The 15,460-nt window shown below is 45.6% G+C and overlaps 1 protein-coding gene across 1 annotated transcript; it reads left to right on the top strand.

Moving 5' to 3' along the window:
• The first annotated feature begins 11,306 nt into the window (after positions 1 to 11,306).
• On the top strand, positions 11,307 to 13,395 carry LOC149450577 (uncharacterized). The gene has a single exon (XM_089691733.1). It carries the CDS (start codon positions 11,317 to 11,319, stop codon positions 12,196 to 12,198), a length of 882 nt encoding a protein of 293 aa, XP_089547859.1. The 5' UTR covers positions 11,307 to 11,316; the 3' UTR covers positions 12,199 to 13,395.
• The last annotated feature ends 2,065 nt before the right edge of the window (positions 13,396 to 15,460 follow it).

The following is a 15,460-nucleotide window of genomic DNA, read 5'->3' on the forward strand; positions in this document are numbered from 1 at the left end:
TTTACTGATGGAGATATTTCAGAAAAACCACCTCATTGTGGCCACTAGATGGAGCCGGCGATCATAGGAAATCACTGTGTTACTTAATATAGGGCCAGATGTTGTCACAGCTGGAGGAATGATTGTCTCATTGGTCCAATGAATGTTCTATAAATAGAGCCCTTGGTTTCCTTCATCAGACACAGCTCCATACTAATCCCTGAGGTCACACTCCCGCACTCTGAGGTCACACACCCGCACTCTGAGTCCTGGACACACTGAAGGAGATCAGGGAAAGTGGATGGAGTCCTTGTAAAACAACACATTCTGTTAAACAGAGAAATGAAAGCAAAACATTTGTGTATATATATATATATATATACAGTGGGGATCGAAAGTTTGGGCACCCCAGCTAAAAATATGTATTAATGTGCATAAAGAAGCCAAGGAAAGATGGAAAAATCTCCAAAAGGCATCAAATTACAGATTAGACATTCTTATAATATGTCAACAAAAGTTAGATTTTATTTCCATCATTTACACTTTCAAAATAACAGAAAACAAAAAAATGGCGTCTGCAAAAGTTTGGGCACCCTGCAGAATTTATAGCATGCACTGCCCCCTCTGCCAAGCTGAGACCTGCCAGTGTCATGGATTGTTGTCAATCATCGTCTGGGAAGACCAGGTGATGTCAATCTCAAAGGTTTTAAATGCCCAGACTCATCTGACCTTGCCCCAACAATCAGCACCATGGGTTCTTCTAAGCAGTTGTCTAGAAAACTGAAACTGAAAATATTTGACGCTCACAAAGCTGGAGAAGGCTATAAGAAGATAGCAAAGCGTTTTCAGATGTCAATATCCTCTGTTCGGAATGTAATTAAGAAGTGGCAGTCATCAGGAACTGTGGAAGTTAAAGCAAGATCTGGAAGACCAAGAAAAATATCAGACAGAACAGCTCGCAGGATTGTGAGAAAAACAATTCAAAACCCACGTTTGACTGCACGATCCCTCCAGAAAGATCTGGCAGACACTGGAGTTGTGGTCACTATTCCACTATAAAGAGATACTTGTACAAATATGGTCTTCATGGAAGAGTCATCAGAAGAAAACCTCTTCTACGTCCTCACCACAAAAATCAGCGTTTGAACTTTGCAAATGAACATATAGACAAGCCTGATGCATTTTGGAAACAAGTTCTGTGGACCGATGAGGTTAAAATTGAACTTTTTGTCCGGAATGAGCAAAGGTACGTTTGGAAAAGAAGGGGCACAGAATGTAATGAAAAGAACCTCTGTCCAACTGTGAAGCATGGGGTTGGATCAATCATGCTTTGGGGTTGTGTTGCAGCCAGTGGCACAGGGAACATCTCACGAGTAGAAGGAAAAATGGATTCAACAAAATTTCAGCAAATTTTGGATGGTAACTTGATGCCATCTGTGAAAAAGCTGAAGTTAAAGAGAGGATGGCTTCTACAAATGGATAATGATCCTAAACACACCTGGAAATCCACGGGGGATTACATCAAGAGGCGTAAACTGAAGGTTTTGCCATGGCCTTCACAATCTCCTGACCTCAACATCATTGAAAGTCTATGGATAGACCTTAAAAGAGCCGTGCGTGACAGACAGCCCAGAAATCTCAAAGAACTGGAAGACTTTTGTAAGGAAGAATGGGCAAAGATACCTCAAACAAGAATTGGAAGACTCTTGGCTGGCTACAAAAAGCGTTTACAAGCTGTGATACTTGCCAAAGGGGGCAGTACAAGATATTAACTCTGCAGGGTGCCCAAACTTTTGCAGACGCCATTTTTTTGTTTTCTGTTATTTTGAAAGTGTAAATGATGGAAATAAAATCTAACTTTTGTTGACATATTATAAGAACGTCTAATCTGTAATTTGATGCCTTTTGGAGATTTTTCCATCTTTCCTTGGCTTCTTTATGCACATTAATACACATTTTTAGCTGGGGTGCCCAAACTTTCGATCCCCACTGTATATATTATAAATGATTTCCTCCTTTTCCTATAAGTGATCACATGACCTCTGTTCTCAGCTGCATAGAGAACTGGGGAGGAGAAACAGTAGCTCACTTGTCTTCTGTTCACTGGTCTTCCCAGTGAATAGCTGTGCAGGGAGGGGGGATCTCAGGACAAGTCTGATGATTGGAGGAGAGCAGACTGAGCTCCCAGCACAGCTAGAGCACTGACCACAATGAGCTCTCATGCCTAGTGTGGTCAGTTTTAATAGGAAGTCAAAGGGACTGGCAGGATCACCGGGGATCTCACACAAAGGAAGCAATACAGAGAGAGGAGGAGACGTCTTCATACCAGGACATGGGACAGCCGGCACAGATCAGGAATAGGATATGTTGGAGGAACATATTATTTGAAGGAGAAGATCAGGCAAAGCTCTTTTGTCTGTACTTCTCCTGTGGATCAGAGGAGTGCAGTTCATTCTGAACTCTTGTGACCCATTTTCAGGTGAAGCCCGCTGTCAGCTGATGTCACTCAGCTGGTCCAGGCTGGAGAAAGATCCCGACATCAGAGTCTGGACCAGCCGCTCCCTCCCCCTCCACAGCCCAGTGAGTGTGGGGGGGCAGGGCAGAGAGCGGTGACTGACAGTCATCACTCTCTGCTCAGAACGGCTGTGAGAACTCATGGTCAGCAATGGATAGACTCTTTGGCCTTTCTGCTGCTTTCACCTGGTGGTCTGTCCTGCAAATAGTTTTAGCTGCTCCCCATCACACAAGTTCTCTGGCACATGTAGCGGTTGGCCATTATCTGCTAACCATTTGGCTGTCCCAAGGGAGCTTAGAATTCTCAGTGGACTCTGTGGGCAAGGCTAACGTTCCCCAATATGGGAACACACAATATTGCAGCTTGTTCTCTAAGTGTCGGCTAGCTTTTGTCTTTTTGGGGTGCTGATTTTGGCCAAGACTCCTGCATGGAACACTCACCCCCCCAGAGACTGACACTGCTGTGCAAATATGTTCCCTGTGCTACTTCATTGACACACACTATACAAGAAGTGTGTAATATCCAGGACACCAGGCGTGACACCAGGACACAACTTACACACAGTAAGCCTGCCAAGGAATGCTAGAGACACAGAAAAGGTGGGAGAATAAGAAGAAGGCCTTCTGTTGTTTGGACTATCATTATGCTGGACTAACTGGACCCAGACTAAGTTTGCTTTACACCCCGTGTAACATCTTGCCCCGAGATTGGTTGGGGAGCATAGGATCTTTAGCTGCCTGATTCTAGACGTGTGTGCCTATGGAATTTATGTGCCCAGTGGACACTTGTTCCTCACTTCATTCCCTCCCCACCTCTTGTTGTCAAAACACTGACATGTGAATGAGCAACAAGTTGGATCCAAGTGGTATGTGGTGAGCAGATAGACAATTTGCCCATTAGGGCCCCTTCATTTCTGGGGGACATTGTATGTAACTGGTCTCATCCATAACTGATAGTCCTTCCAAGAGCAGCTTTCAAGTCATGTGACTTCTGTGTAATGCCAATCCCAACTAGAGATGAGGTGATGGGAGACATCTTGACAGAGTTGGACCACAGGATCCCCCACACATTGTCTACTTGACTGCACCCCCTTTTGGCAGTCTACACAACTACACTCCACCAAGCTATGTAGAAGTCCCTGGATGGAATGAAGAGCTACTCCAAACGTGAACAATGTAACGTGAATGGAGTGTTCTGTGTAAAGTGTTGCAGCATTTCACAAGAGGAAGCAAACCAAGATTGGGAGTAGCTGCAGACAGCAAGCAGACAACTTCAATCTTTATGTATCCCAGTGTAACGGAGGAAAGGCAGGACAGAATACACAGTGTGGATAGCAGACACACAAAGCTTTATTGAGACAAACAGACGGCAGTCCTTCAATACGGGGGGTGGCAGAGAGGGTGGATTTGCCACTAAAGGGTAACGGGGCCCCACCCACTTATAGTCCACTAGGAGAGCCAAGGGGGTGTCCCTGTAATAGGGGTAGTCCGACACAGGAAGGGGTGCGAAGAGTCACCACCGCAACAGTTCAGGTAACACAGTGGGGAAGCAGGTACTCACGGATCCAACAGGGTGCCTGGTCTCCCAGGGGTAGAAGCAGAATGCAGGTACCTGTGGAGTCCGGATCAGGCGGGTGGCCTCTGGCTCTGGCAGACGGGCTGTGGTAGTCTCTCCCCCTTCTGTGGGGTCTCTTGCAATCGCAGGCAAGCTTTCTCTGGTTGTCTCTTCCCTCCTGTGGGGTCTCTGTGAGGCTGGGGTAGGCTTGCAGAGTCTATTCACAAGGGTCTCGCCGAAGCTTGAGATCCTTTGCAGACTACACACCAGAATGAATAGGAGCTCCAGCATCCACCTCTTAAACTGCTGCAGGACGCTCCCCGGTGGCCTTGGTAACCGGGAGGGGGAAGGGAACACTAGACCCCAGGGAGAATCAGGCTGGTGACAGGGACATCCTGGGGGCAGGGATGCTGTCTGCATAGATGAAAAGCAGGTTGGGAGGTGTGCAGAGAGCTCCCAGCCAGCTGGCCGGGAGGGAGGGGGGCCAGAGTAAATTGATATGGCCATTTGGCCTAGTGACACGGGACAATTGGAACAATACAGAGCAGGACGCTGAGGGCATGTGATACAAGGCATTAATAAGGGGATTAATAATTGGCAGGCTCCCATACCGTGACACCCAGCTTAGGATTGAAGGAGCTGGTTTACCTCTCGGAAACATGCAATCCTATCTGCTACAGTCCTAAAGCTGGACTTGCCAGAAAAGACTTTGTTTGGACATTACCAGAAATTCCAGGTAAGCAAGATTGTCCAGTGCAGCTGGAGCTAGCAGAGTCCTGCAATGCTTTAGGGACATGCAGATCAGCTCCAACTGCAATGAAGAAGATTGCCGACCTGCAAAGGCTGAAGAAGGCCACAACACAGGGCACTGTCCAAGAGAAATAGAACATTTATTACCAACAATCAATAGAAAACTATAAAACATCATAAAAAATTGTAACTGAACTAAAATTGCTGCCTGAAATAGTCTCCAAGGCTGGGCTGGTCCTCGTCTGGTTCCACCTCCAGGGCTTGCTCCAGGGCCGGGATCCAGCGGCACATCCAGCCCAGGAGGCCACGAATGTCAGGATCGGGGAACAATGTAGAAAAAGCCAAACAAAATATATTATCTGTAATAAAAAAGGAGACAGACTTGCTTCACACAACAACAGCATGCAATGCTTGTCTACCTTTGTCCATTATCCTGAAAGCACTCTATGCTGTTGTCACCTCATAATTGGAACACAGAACTTACATTTCTTGCCTGGATGATATCATGGCCCAAGGAGTGAGCTTGGAATCCTTAGTCCTAGATTACCCGCTTCCCACCCGCAATGTACTGTGGCCAGGCGGCAGCTACAGGCAAAGCAATGTACTTGTACGTCACTCTGGCTGTACTAACACAGGAGGCACATCACACACCCGAGCCAGCACACAGCGCTCCCCTCCCCCCAACTGCTGTGTCTGGTGGATACAGCAGAATGAAGATCCCAGTGATTGTGACCCAGTGATCATGTGATCTCTAGGTGATCACAATGTAAGCAGTTATTATGAATCAATCTCATTCATAACAGCTCTGCTTCTCCTCCTAGTGAGCTGTGATTGGCCCACAGCTGTCACATGATACATGGGGCCAATCACAGCATCCTATGAGCCAATCACAGATCACTATCTTGAGCTGTCAAAAATCTAACTCACTGATGACAGTTGATGAATGAGTTCGGTTCTGACAGCAAGCTTTGCATTGCTGGAGAAATCACCATTATTTCTACAGCAAAGAAAAGTGTGGGAAAAAAATCCCTGATCACCCCCCTCCCCCCACAGTAGTACAATGGTTACTATGGTAACATCCTACTATTCTGATACAAGTATTAAAAAAAAGTTAAATACCATATTGAGAATTTTGTTTTAAAATGTTTTTAAGGTTTTTTTTTAAACTACTTGCCAACCACTTACCCACATTTTGTGGGCGAGCAGCAGCTCTTGGCAAAGTGGCGTAATCTGCATCACTTCCTGTTTTGGGGTGTCAATGCGCCTGCACCCCCCACTGCCCCCCCGGTCAGTCCAGGGATAGAAGAGAGAACACGGCACCGAGTAAAAGCACCACTACATTGTACACACGTTAGATTAGCACATTTAACCCTTTGATGGCCCCGTCACCCAGCCAGTGCCATTAGTACAGTGTCAGTATATAGAATGTTTCACTGATCTCTGTATTCCTGCCACTAGTGACATCACATAGTGTCAGGGTCAGTAAGCCCCTCCCAGCCAGGGTCAGCTGGCGTTAGATTGGCCACACACTGTGGCACTCACGCTATAGGTCGCTGATCACCACCATTACTAGTATAGTGTTTGTACGGATCAATATATTGATCATGAACAGAACTATACTAGTGCCGGCTTTGTATAGTGTCCCCAATACTCAGTGTTAGCCGGATCGGCCCGGTCACTGCCAGCACTAGTGTTCAGCCCCTCCACTGTTCTTCACAGAAGATTTGTACCAATTGTGGGCCAAGGCAATTTATACACCACAATACATGGCGACACCCAAATTCAGCTCTTGTCACACAATTCACATGGAACTCTATCACCGTTTATGAAATTAAAACTTTTTTGGGCCGAAACCCTCAACATGGACATTACAGAAAAGAATGAATTGCAGTCATATTGGTCCTCAGACCCGATTCATCGTATGTCCGTGTTCTCTGCTGGTACATATATGTCCAACATGGACCAGCAATGTACTGGAACGTCGCTGGACTTGGAGTGGTTATACCGGGAGGATGCTTGCAGCTACAGGCACCATTCTAGTGCTGGTTTATTAGCTGGAGGGCGGCTTTCATGTAAAAGTAATCCTAGTGGCCAATTAGCTGCAGAATTGTGTTTACGAGCAGCGAGATGGGACATTATTATAAATGACTTCCTATAGCAGCAAATCTGATGAGATGAATGAAGTGGGTGTAAAGTGGAAGCAGTGGATGTGCAGGGAGCAGCATCTTGAGCACAAAGCCCTTTATGTTGTGGATGGATTTGCACACGGTTCAGTTTCCTTCATTTATCGATAAACCCCATAAGACCAATGAAGTGGGTGTAAAGTGGAAGCAGTGGATGTGCAGAGAATAGGATTTGGAGCCCCGAGCTCTTTATCTCTGAATGTCTCCACATATTTGTAGTGTATTTGTGATGATTTCTGTGCACACACAATAGGACAGCGCTGTGACACATAATGCTCTTCTAGATGACAGGGAATCCTTCCCTTTGTTACAGCAGCAGTCCGCTAGAAGGTTTTTGTAGGTTTGGAGTTGTTACACATAGCGCGGGTTTTATCCATTTATAGTGATGACATCATTGCCCAAATCTGGGGGTCACCAGCCATTTCCACCCTTTACTCCCAGCTGGGGGGCTTTGTATCCATATACCAGATGTTCTACAGGACTAAATCTGCAATCAATGTTACTGCAAAATCAAAGGGGCCAAAACCCCTCCCCCGAGCAGTCATATATTTCTGTCCCCCTTGGTGGGAGTGGAGGTGACCCCTCTATAAGGATCTACAGTCCATACACACCCAGCACAAGACCGGGGTCACACTACCAGACGCTTCTCGGGGCTGCAGTTCCTCTGAGCTCCACAAGGTGGGGATCTCACTTCTACCCAGACAGGAAGTCTCTATGGAAGACAGACAGGAAGTGATGTCAGGTACAGACAGGAAGTGATGTCAGGTACAGGCAAGAAGTGATGTAAGGTACAGACAGGAAGTTCCATGAATCAGGAAGTAGAGAGGAGACATTCCTGGATCTGGCTGCAGAGGAGGTAATACGTAGATGAACCCCTTCAGGGGGAGGAGTTGATGATAATATATTTGCTCCCAAAGCTGGCCTACATGGTTCAGTTTTATCGTTCAGCCAGCGGGATGACCATAAAACCTGAAGTGATTCCCCCATCCACACATTGGAGGTGGATGGGGGAATCCTCCCCGATGCACTCTTGTATTCTGATAATGGGGGGACTCCTCCGCTCTCAGAATACACAGATCAGCACTGAAGCTATTGGCTGCAGCCGCTGGGGGAGTGTCTTTTATCCGGCAGTGGCCACACATGGATGGAAATGTGAGCGATCCCTGCTGAACCAGCTGAATTTCCATGGATCTATGGTCACCTTCAGTGACTTCCTCCCCTCCCCCTCATCTCCTTCATGATGGAAGTCATGCTGAGATCATCTCCCATTGGCTGAGCAATATTCTCATTTGTCTCTCAGCTCCTTCTTGCTATTCCTCGTCCTGCCTGTTGTTGCTGTCTGAAGTGGGGCTTCACTAAAATACAGACCTGAATGGAGAGGTGAGGAGGATTCTGGGAATATCATTTGATGTGACTCTTTGTGTTCAGATGTAGAGTTTTCCTCCTGTGAAGTCTGGAGATCATATGACATCACATTGCCTCCACCTCCCTCCCTGATAGAAGAGAGAAAGAAGAAGAAGATTCTAGAAGTCACCAGAGAGATCACTGAGCTGCTGACAGGAGAGGTGAGCGGTGCCGGGAATTCTGGGACATTCTCCAGTAACAGACAAGGGATGTGTCTGGATGGTGACTGTATCATTGTGTGTGTCAGGTTCCTATAAGGTGTCAGGGTGTCACTGTCTATTTCTCCATGGAGGAGTGGGAGTATTTAGAAGGACACAAGGATCTCTACAAGGACGTCATGATGGACAATCAGCCGCCCCTCACATCACCGGGTAAGAGGAGACTTTATTGTAAAGGAGAGAGCAGTACGGAGGATCCACCTAGATCCCCCATCATCTGATAAACACATAGAAACAATGGATTCAGTCAGTGTGTGTGTTTCCTACAGATGGATCCAGTCATGGGAACCCACCAGAGAGATGTCCCCGTCCTCTGTATTCCCGGGATTCCACACAGGAAGGTCACACCATCCCTCACCATCATCAGGTAGATGAGGAACAATCACTGATAGTATCATTAGGATCTGTACATTATCTGCATTGTTACCATTGATGGCATTTTTATTATATATTCAGAGTGGAAACCTGAGAGATCCTAAAGTTGAGGTTAAAGAAGAGATAAAAGAGGAGGAGGATGAGGATGGGGTGATGGAGGAGTCAGAGCTTCTAAGAGAACACAAAGATCTGTACCAGGACACCATGGTGGAGTCATCCAGCTACAGGAACCCACCAGAGAGATGTCCCCGTCCTCTGTATTCCCAGGATTCTACAAAGGAAGGTCACACCATCCCTCACCATCATCAGGTAGATGATTGACAATTATTGGTAGTTGTGATTTATACACAGCATGTTTGTTACAATGAATGTTTTATTATATCTTTCAGAGTGGAATCCTCGGGGATGATAATATTGATGTTAAAGAAGAGTATAAAGAGGAGGATGAGGAGTATGGAGTGATGGAGGAGTTTTCAGAAGGACACAAGGATATGATGGAGCCACCTAATACCAGGAACCCACCAGAGAGATGTCCCCGTCCTCTGTATTCCTGGGATTCCACACAGGAAGGTCACACCATCCCTCACTGTTACAAGGTTGGTGGGATGGAGCATCTAGAACATGAACTCATGGAGACAATGTGTGGATTTTGTGTGTGATGTCACAATCATAAATCTTACATTTTACAGATGATATTTTCTCTCATTTCCTTGGTTTAGAGTGGAGATCCAATCGATATAGAATTTGAGGTGAAAGCAGAAGAAGAAGAGGCGTATGTGAGGGATGATCAGCAGTCTATGGAGGAGGATGGAATAACGGGGACATTTATAGAGGAGGACACTCCTACAGAGATCAGCACAGGTGGGTCATGAACACTAAATCCATTCCTCCACCCATACTGCTCACTGATTGGTCCAGAGTAGGGCGGGGACTGGGTGATATCAGCCTGTAATCCCCTGGTCACTTTCCTGAGCTGTGTTCCCCGTCCTGTATTCCTGGATTTCTCTCGGATAATCTTCCTTCTCTGTGCTGCAGACACAATTTATGTATCTAGACTGGATTTATGGAGGTTCTGGGGTTCAGCTGGCAGAAAAATGTTTATTTTCACCATAGACGTTACTAGACCTAGGCACCTGGGGTGTATGCTTTTGATCTCCTGCACCATGTCCGGGTCTAGTAAGATCTCTGACAGAACAATTCTCCCAGGGTTCCTTGCTCTGTGGTCTGCTGGCTGTGCCGGGTGGAGGGATATGTCTGTAGTGTCTCAGACCCAAGTCACTGAGTGCAGTCTCAGGAGATGGGAGGCAGCGGTGTGGGATCTCTGCAACTTGTCTACAGTAAACATTTAATCTTCCACTGATTGATGAATAATAATATTATGAGCCCTGACCCTTACACTGTATAATCTATGTTGTACATTACATACTCTTGACCCCTGCATTATATACTCTATGTTGTACATTACATCCTCCTGACCCCTGCACTATATACTCTATGTTGTACATTCCATACTCCTGACCCCTGCACTATATACTCTATGTTGTACATTACATACTCCTGACCCCTGCACTATATACTCTATGTTGTACATTACATACTCCTGACCCCTGCACTATATACTCTGTTGTACATTACATACTCCTGACCCCTGCACTACATTCTCTGTGTTGTACATTCCATAGTCCTGACTTCTGCTCTCCCCCCTCCCCCCACTGCTATATATACACATAATATGTATTCTCTTTTGTTACACCCATTTCCTTCTAGCTGGACATTTTATATCGGATGATGTGATTGGAGCACAGACTTTTACATGGTGATAATAATGTGATAACATCCTCCAACTTTGGACCCTTAAACAGAAAGTGATAATGAGGGAGGAGTCAATACCCCAATGATGGTGGTCTTCAGGATCAGTCCAGTCTTCATCTTGGTGGTTCTCCCCCCATCCTCACTCTCTGACCTCTGGTGGGGCTCAGCCCCGCTGTTCTTCATGACTAAATCATGGACTAAATAAGGAAGTGCAGTACTTCTTGTGTTGGGAAGATGGCGATGAGTGATAGAGGGGGTGGGGACCCTCGTCCTATAATCCCCTCATCACTGTCCCTCCTATAAAAGACAGTTCTGGTTGTTTCCTCACTCTCTGACTAAGGTCCATGAATAAAGAAATGACCTGGTAGGAGATCAGAGGAGCCATTTCCTAGTTCCCTTGAGGGTGGAATGGTAAGCTCCTCAGAGACCAAGCTGCCTGATGTGGGTGGAGTCCTGGTTTGGGGGAACCAATCAGCTCCTGTCTAGTAATCCTCTTTGTCTTTGTATTTTAGTCCATGGCCGGGAGATGAGGAAAACCTCTGAGGATTGTCTCACTTTGTCTCCAGAGTGGAAAGTAGAAGATGAGGACATCACACAGTATAGTCCAGGAAAAAACCCGGCTCCCTCCAATGTCCATCCGGCATCACCCAGTGTAGCTGGACCATCGGATTCCTCGTATCCTGAGGAACCTCAGACTGTGCGGGACCGGGCCAGCCTTCCAACAGGGAAGAGCTTCACCTGTACTGAGTGCGGGAAATGTTTCCATTGTAATTCCAATCTTAATAGGCATAAAAGATCTCACACAGGAGAGAAGCCATATTCCTGTCCTGAGTGTGGGAAATGTTTCCATTCTAAATCTCATCTTAATTTGCATAAAAGATCTCACACAAGGGAGAAGCCGTATTCCTGTCCTGAGTGTGGGAAATGTTTTTCACAAAAATCCAGTCTTAACACACATCAGAGATCTCACACGGGGGAGAAGCCGTATTCCTGTCCTGAGTGCGGGAAATGTTTTTCACAAAAATCCAGTCTTTACACACATCAGAGATCTCACACGGGGGAGAAGCCGTATTCCTGTCCTGAGTGTGGGAAATGTTTTTCAGTGAAGTCCAGTCTTTACACACATCAGAGATCTCACACGGGGGAAAAGCCACATTCCTGCTCTGAATGTGGTAAATGTTTTACACTGAAGTATTATCTTTACATACACCAGAAATCTCACACGGGGGAGAAGCCATATTCCTGTCCTGAGTGTGGGAAATGTTTTTCAGTGAAGTCCAGGCTTTACAAACATCAGAGATCTCATACAGGGGAAAAGCCATATTCCTGTCCTGAGTGCCGGAAATGCTTTTCAGCTAAGTCCATTCTTCATAAACATCAGAGATCTCACATGGGGCAGAAGCTGTAGTCTTGTCCTGTAGTTGCGGGAAATGTTTTTCACGGAAGTCTAGTCTTCACACACATCATAAATTTCACACGGGGTGAAAGCCGTATTACTGTTCTGAGTGTGGGAAATGTTTTTCAGAGAATTCCAATCTTCACACACATATCAGAGATCTCACACGGGGGAGAAGCCGTATTCCTGTCCTGAGTGCGGGAAATGTTTTTCAGTGAAGTCCCAACTTAAACTACATTAGAGATTGCACACAGGGGAAAAGCCATATTCCTGTTCTGAGTGTGGAAAATGTTTTTCACAGAAGTCTAGTCTTTACAGACATCAAATATCTCACACAGGGGAGAAGCCACTTTCCTGTCCTGAGTGAGGAAATGTTCCTCACTGAAGTCCTGTCTTCCTGTACATCAGGGGTCAAGCATGTGTCATGGGTCACTCGGATGATGTCCCCAGGTGGCTCCGCCTCTTACATATTTGAGAGCTGTCAACCAGGCTTAGAGCACAGGTCTGGGCAGCCATCGTCGGGAACAAAACCTTTTTTCTTTTTGTGGGTCGCCGGTGGCGGGTTTCGTGATTGACGTTGGATCTACTTCGGGGGACATTCTTTTAGATTCTTCTTTTATTAAAGGACTTCTCAAATACCATGTCCTGTCTTTTTTTATGTTACATTTTTGCTTTTTTTGTGAATGAGTAGCAGTACCATGTACCCCATACTCATTCACAAAGGGGGGGCTGGAATCTGGTGGCCCCCTTGATAAAGGGGGCTTCCAGATTCTGATAAGCCCCCTGCCCGCAGACCCCAAAAACCGCCGGCCAGGGTTATCAGGAAGAGGCTCTTGTCCCCATCAACATGGGGATAAGGTGCTTTGGGGGGAGCCCCCCTACCCCAAAGCACCCCCCCATGTTGAGGGCATGTGGCCTGGTATGGTTCAGGAGGGGCGGAGCGCTTGCTCAACCCCCCTTTTCCTGACCTGCCGGGCTGCTTGCTCGGATAAGGGTTTGGTATGGATTTGGGGGGCCCCATGCCATTTTTTTTGTTTTGTCATGAGGTTATCCCTTACGATCTATACCAGACCTGAGTGGCTTGGTGTGGATGGGAGGGGGGACCCCATGCCGTTTTTTATTTATTATGGTGCTGGTTTTTGAATGTAATTCTCCCTTTTATTTTCTTCACTATAGCTCAGAAATTCACCTGTCACTTCCCCCAGCTAAAAGAGAAAGTTTTCTTGGAGTTTATATCCCTAAAGGAAACAATGTTTACTTTGAGTTTATTAAAAGATACAAAGTTTTCTGTAACTTCGGGGAAAGTGACTTCTAAGCTTGTGAACTATAGTGAAGAAAAAAAAAAGGCGGCATTTGCATTTAAAAATCAGCGCCGACATACACTTTGTATTGTGTAAACTGAGGCATTATTTTCAATGGATTTTCATTCGTAAACTGAAAATTCCGTTAACCGAGGCGTTGGTACACCGAGGTACGCCTGTATTAGTATTGCAATCCTTTGTATTGGGATACATAGAACCAACATACATCTGAATTGGCAACATAGTACAACATTTGTGTCACATTGGAGATATCTGGCTAGTTACACTGACCTTGCCCAGGGACCTAGGATTGATTCACACCACAGAAATACAGGCAGGATTAGTGTTCAACAGCTCTGTGGATTAGTGGTTATCACTGCTGCCTCACAACGCTAGGGTTGTTGGTTTCAATCCCAACCACAGCAATGAATTTGCATAATCTTCGTGTGACTACCCTAACATACATGTGCAGGTGGCAGCATCTTTGCTTTCTGTTTAAATGATCCCTAGAATGTGAAATAGAATGAGGCCTTGTCTGTTCAATCACCTTTAAAGTAGCACCTTACGTGAATGTCAAATGATGGGATGAGATAAGGGCCTGGACTAATAATTGATTGGATAATGCTGGTTTGCACTCCACCCCCTTTTAGGAAGGTTTGTTAAACCATGAGAAGAGTGAGCGAGAGAGAGAAAAGGATTAAAAAAATTAATAAAATAATGGCATGGAGTCCCCCCCCAATCCATAACAGACCCTTATCTGAGCATGCAGATACCGCATGCCTTCAAAGATTTATTTCCTTTGTTGAATTGCCTGCTTGGTTCAAACTAGATGTGATTTAAAATTGTGCTTTTTGTTGGCAATTTCACCGTGTTTTCTGTAGATTTACCAATGAGTTATTGCGTTTTCAATTGTGTTTTGCACTGCGATTTCTATTGTAGTCTATATGTAAAATCACTACAAAATGCTGAAAAAGTTAGACGAGAACTACTTTTGAAATTGTGCTGCAGCAAATCGCTTACGTTAAGACACTCAGATCCACATTCATTAGATCGGATATCAGGTACAATTTCAATTCCAAAATCGCACCTGAAATTGTGCACCCTGGATGCGACTTGGCATGCAATTTGCATGACATGCGACTTGCAAATCGTATGCCAAGTCGCACCCTTTTGTCTGCTATTAGAGCAGTCACATGGGTGCGTTTCCGACACTGATTTCTAAAGTAGTACATGTACTACTTTTGTGGTAATTTGCATAGATATCTGTGTCAGATGTCTTGCAAATCGCAGGGAAATCAGCATCTTAAATCGGCTTTGATGTGACCGCGGTGTAAGGCCTTTTTATGTTTGATTTCCTGAGTGTTTTCCGATTTATGGGAAATGCTGCATACTAGCAAAAGTGAATTGACATTTTCAGTATTGCATGCGAGATGTGGTCATGTGACTGCCTTAACTCATGTGATAATCTGCAGTGAATTGTGCCCATAGGGCCAAGAAATATTACCAATAGGGTTCCCTTTCACATCCCTGTTCAATGTTCTGTTGTATGCTGCACAGATACACGTCACTGTGGCTTTCTTTCTGACTCTGATTTGTGGGGCCTGTATACCAAGGGTTACCGCAGGTGGGAAGAGGATTCATCAGGTGCAAACACTTTCTCTGACCAAATGAATGACAGTGGTTGGTGTGGCCTACCTTATATAAAGAGATGCAGTTGTGTGCTGATTTTTGCCTTGTACAGGCACATTATTTTCTGCAAGTCCTTGTCTGTGGTGGTTTGAGGAGGAAGAGATATTGTAGTGAATTGCCCCAGGCCACACTCACGCTGTGTTGGGGGGGGAGAGATATTGTAGTGAATTGCCCCCAGGCCACACTCACGCTGTGTTTTGATGTGGGCTGTAAATGTTTTGCATGTTCTTCCTTCTAAGGTGTGTTTGTGTGTTATTGTACAATGATTGTGTTTATTATCTTTG

The sequence above is a fragment of the Staurois parvus genome, unplaced genomic scaffold, assembly GCF_062004578.1.
Source record: "Staurois parvus isolate SC_StPar_1 unplaced genomic scaffold, SC_StPar_1.0 ptg000570l, whole genome shotgun sequence".
Classification (NCBI taxonomy): Eukaryota; Metazoa; Chordata; class Amphibia; order Anura; family Ranidae; genus Staurois; species Staurois parvus.

What these genes read in the sequence shown, in the direction of transcription:
- LOC149450577 (XM_089691733.1), top strand. Translation starts at nt 11,317, where the DNA reads ATGAGGAAAACCTCTGAGGATTGTCTCACTTTGTCTCCAGAGTGGAAA.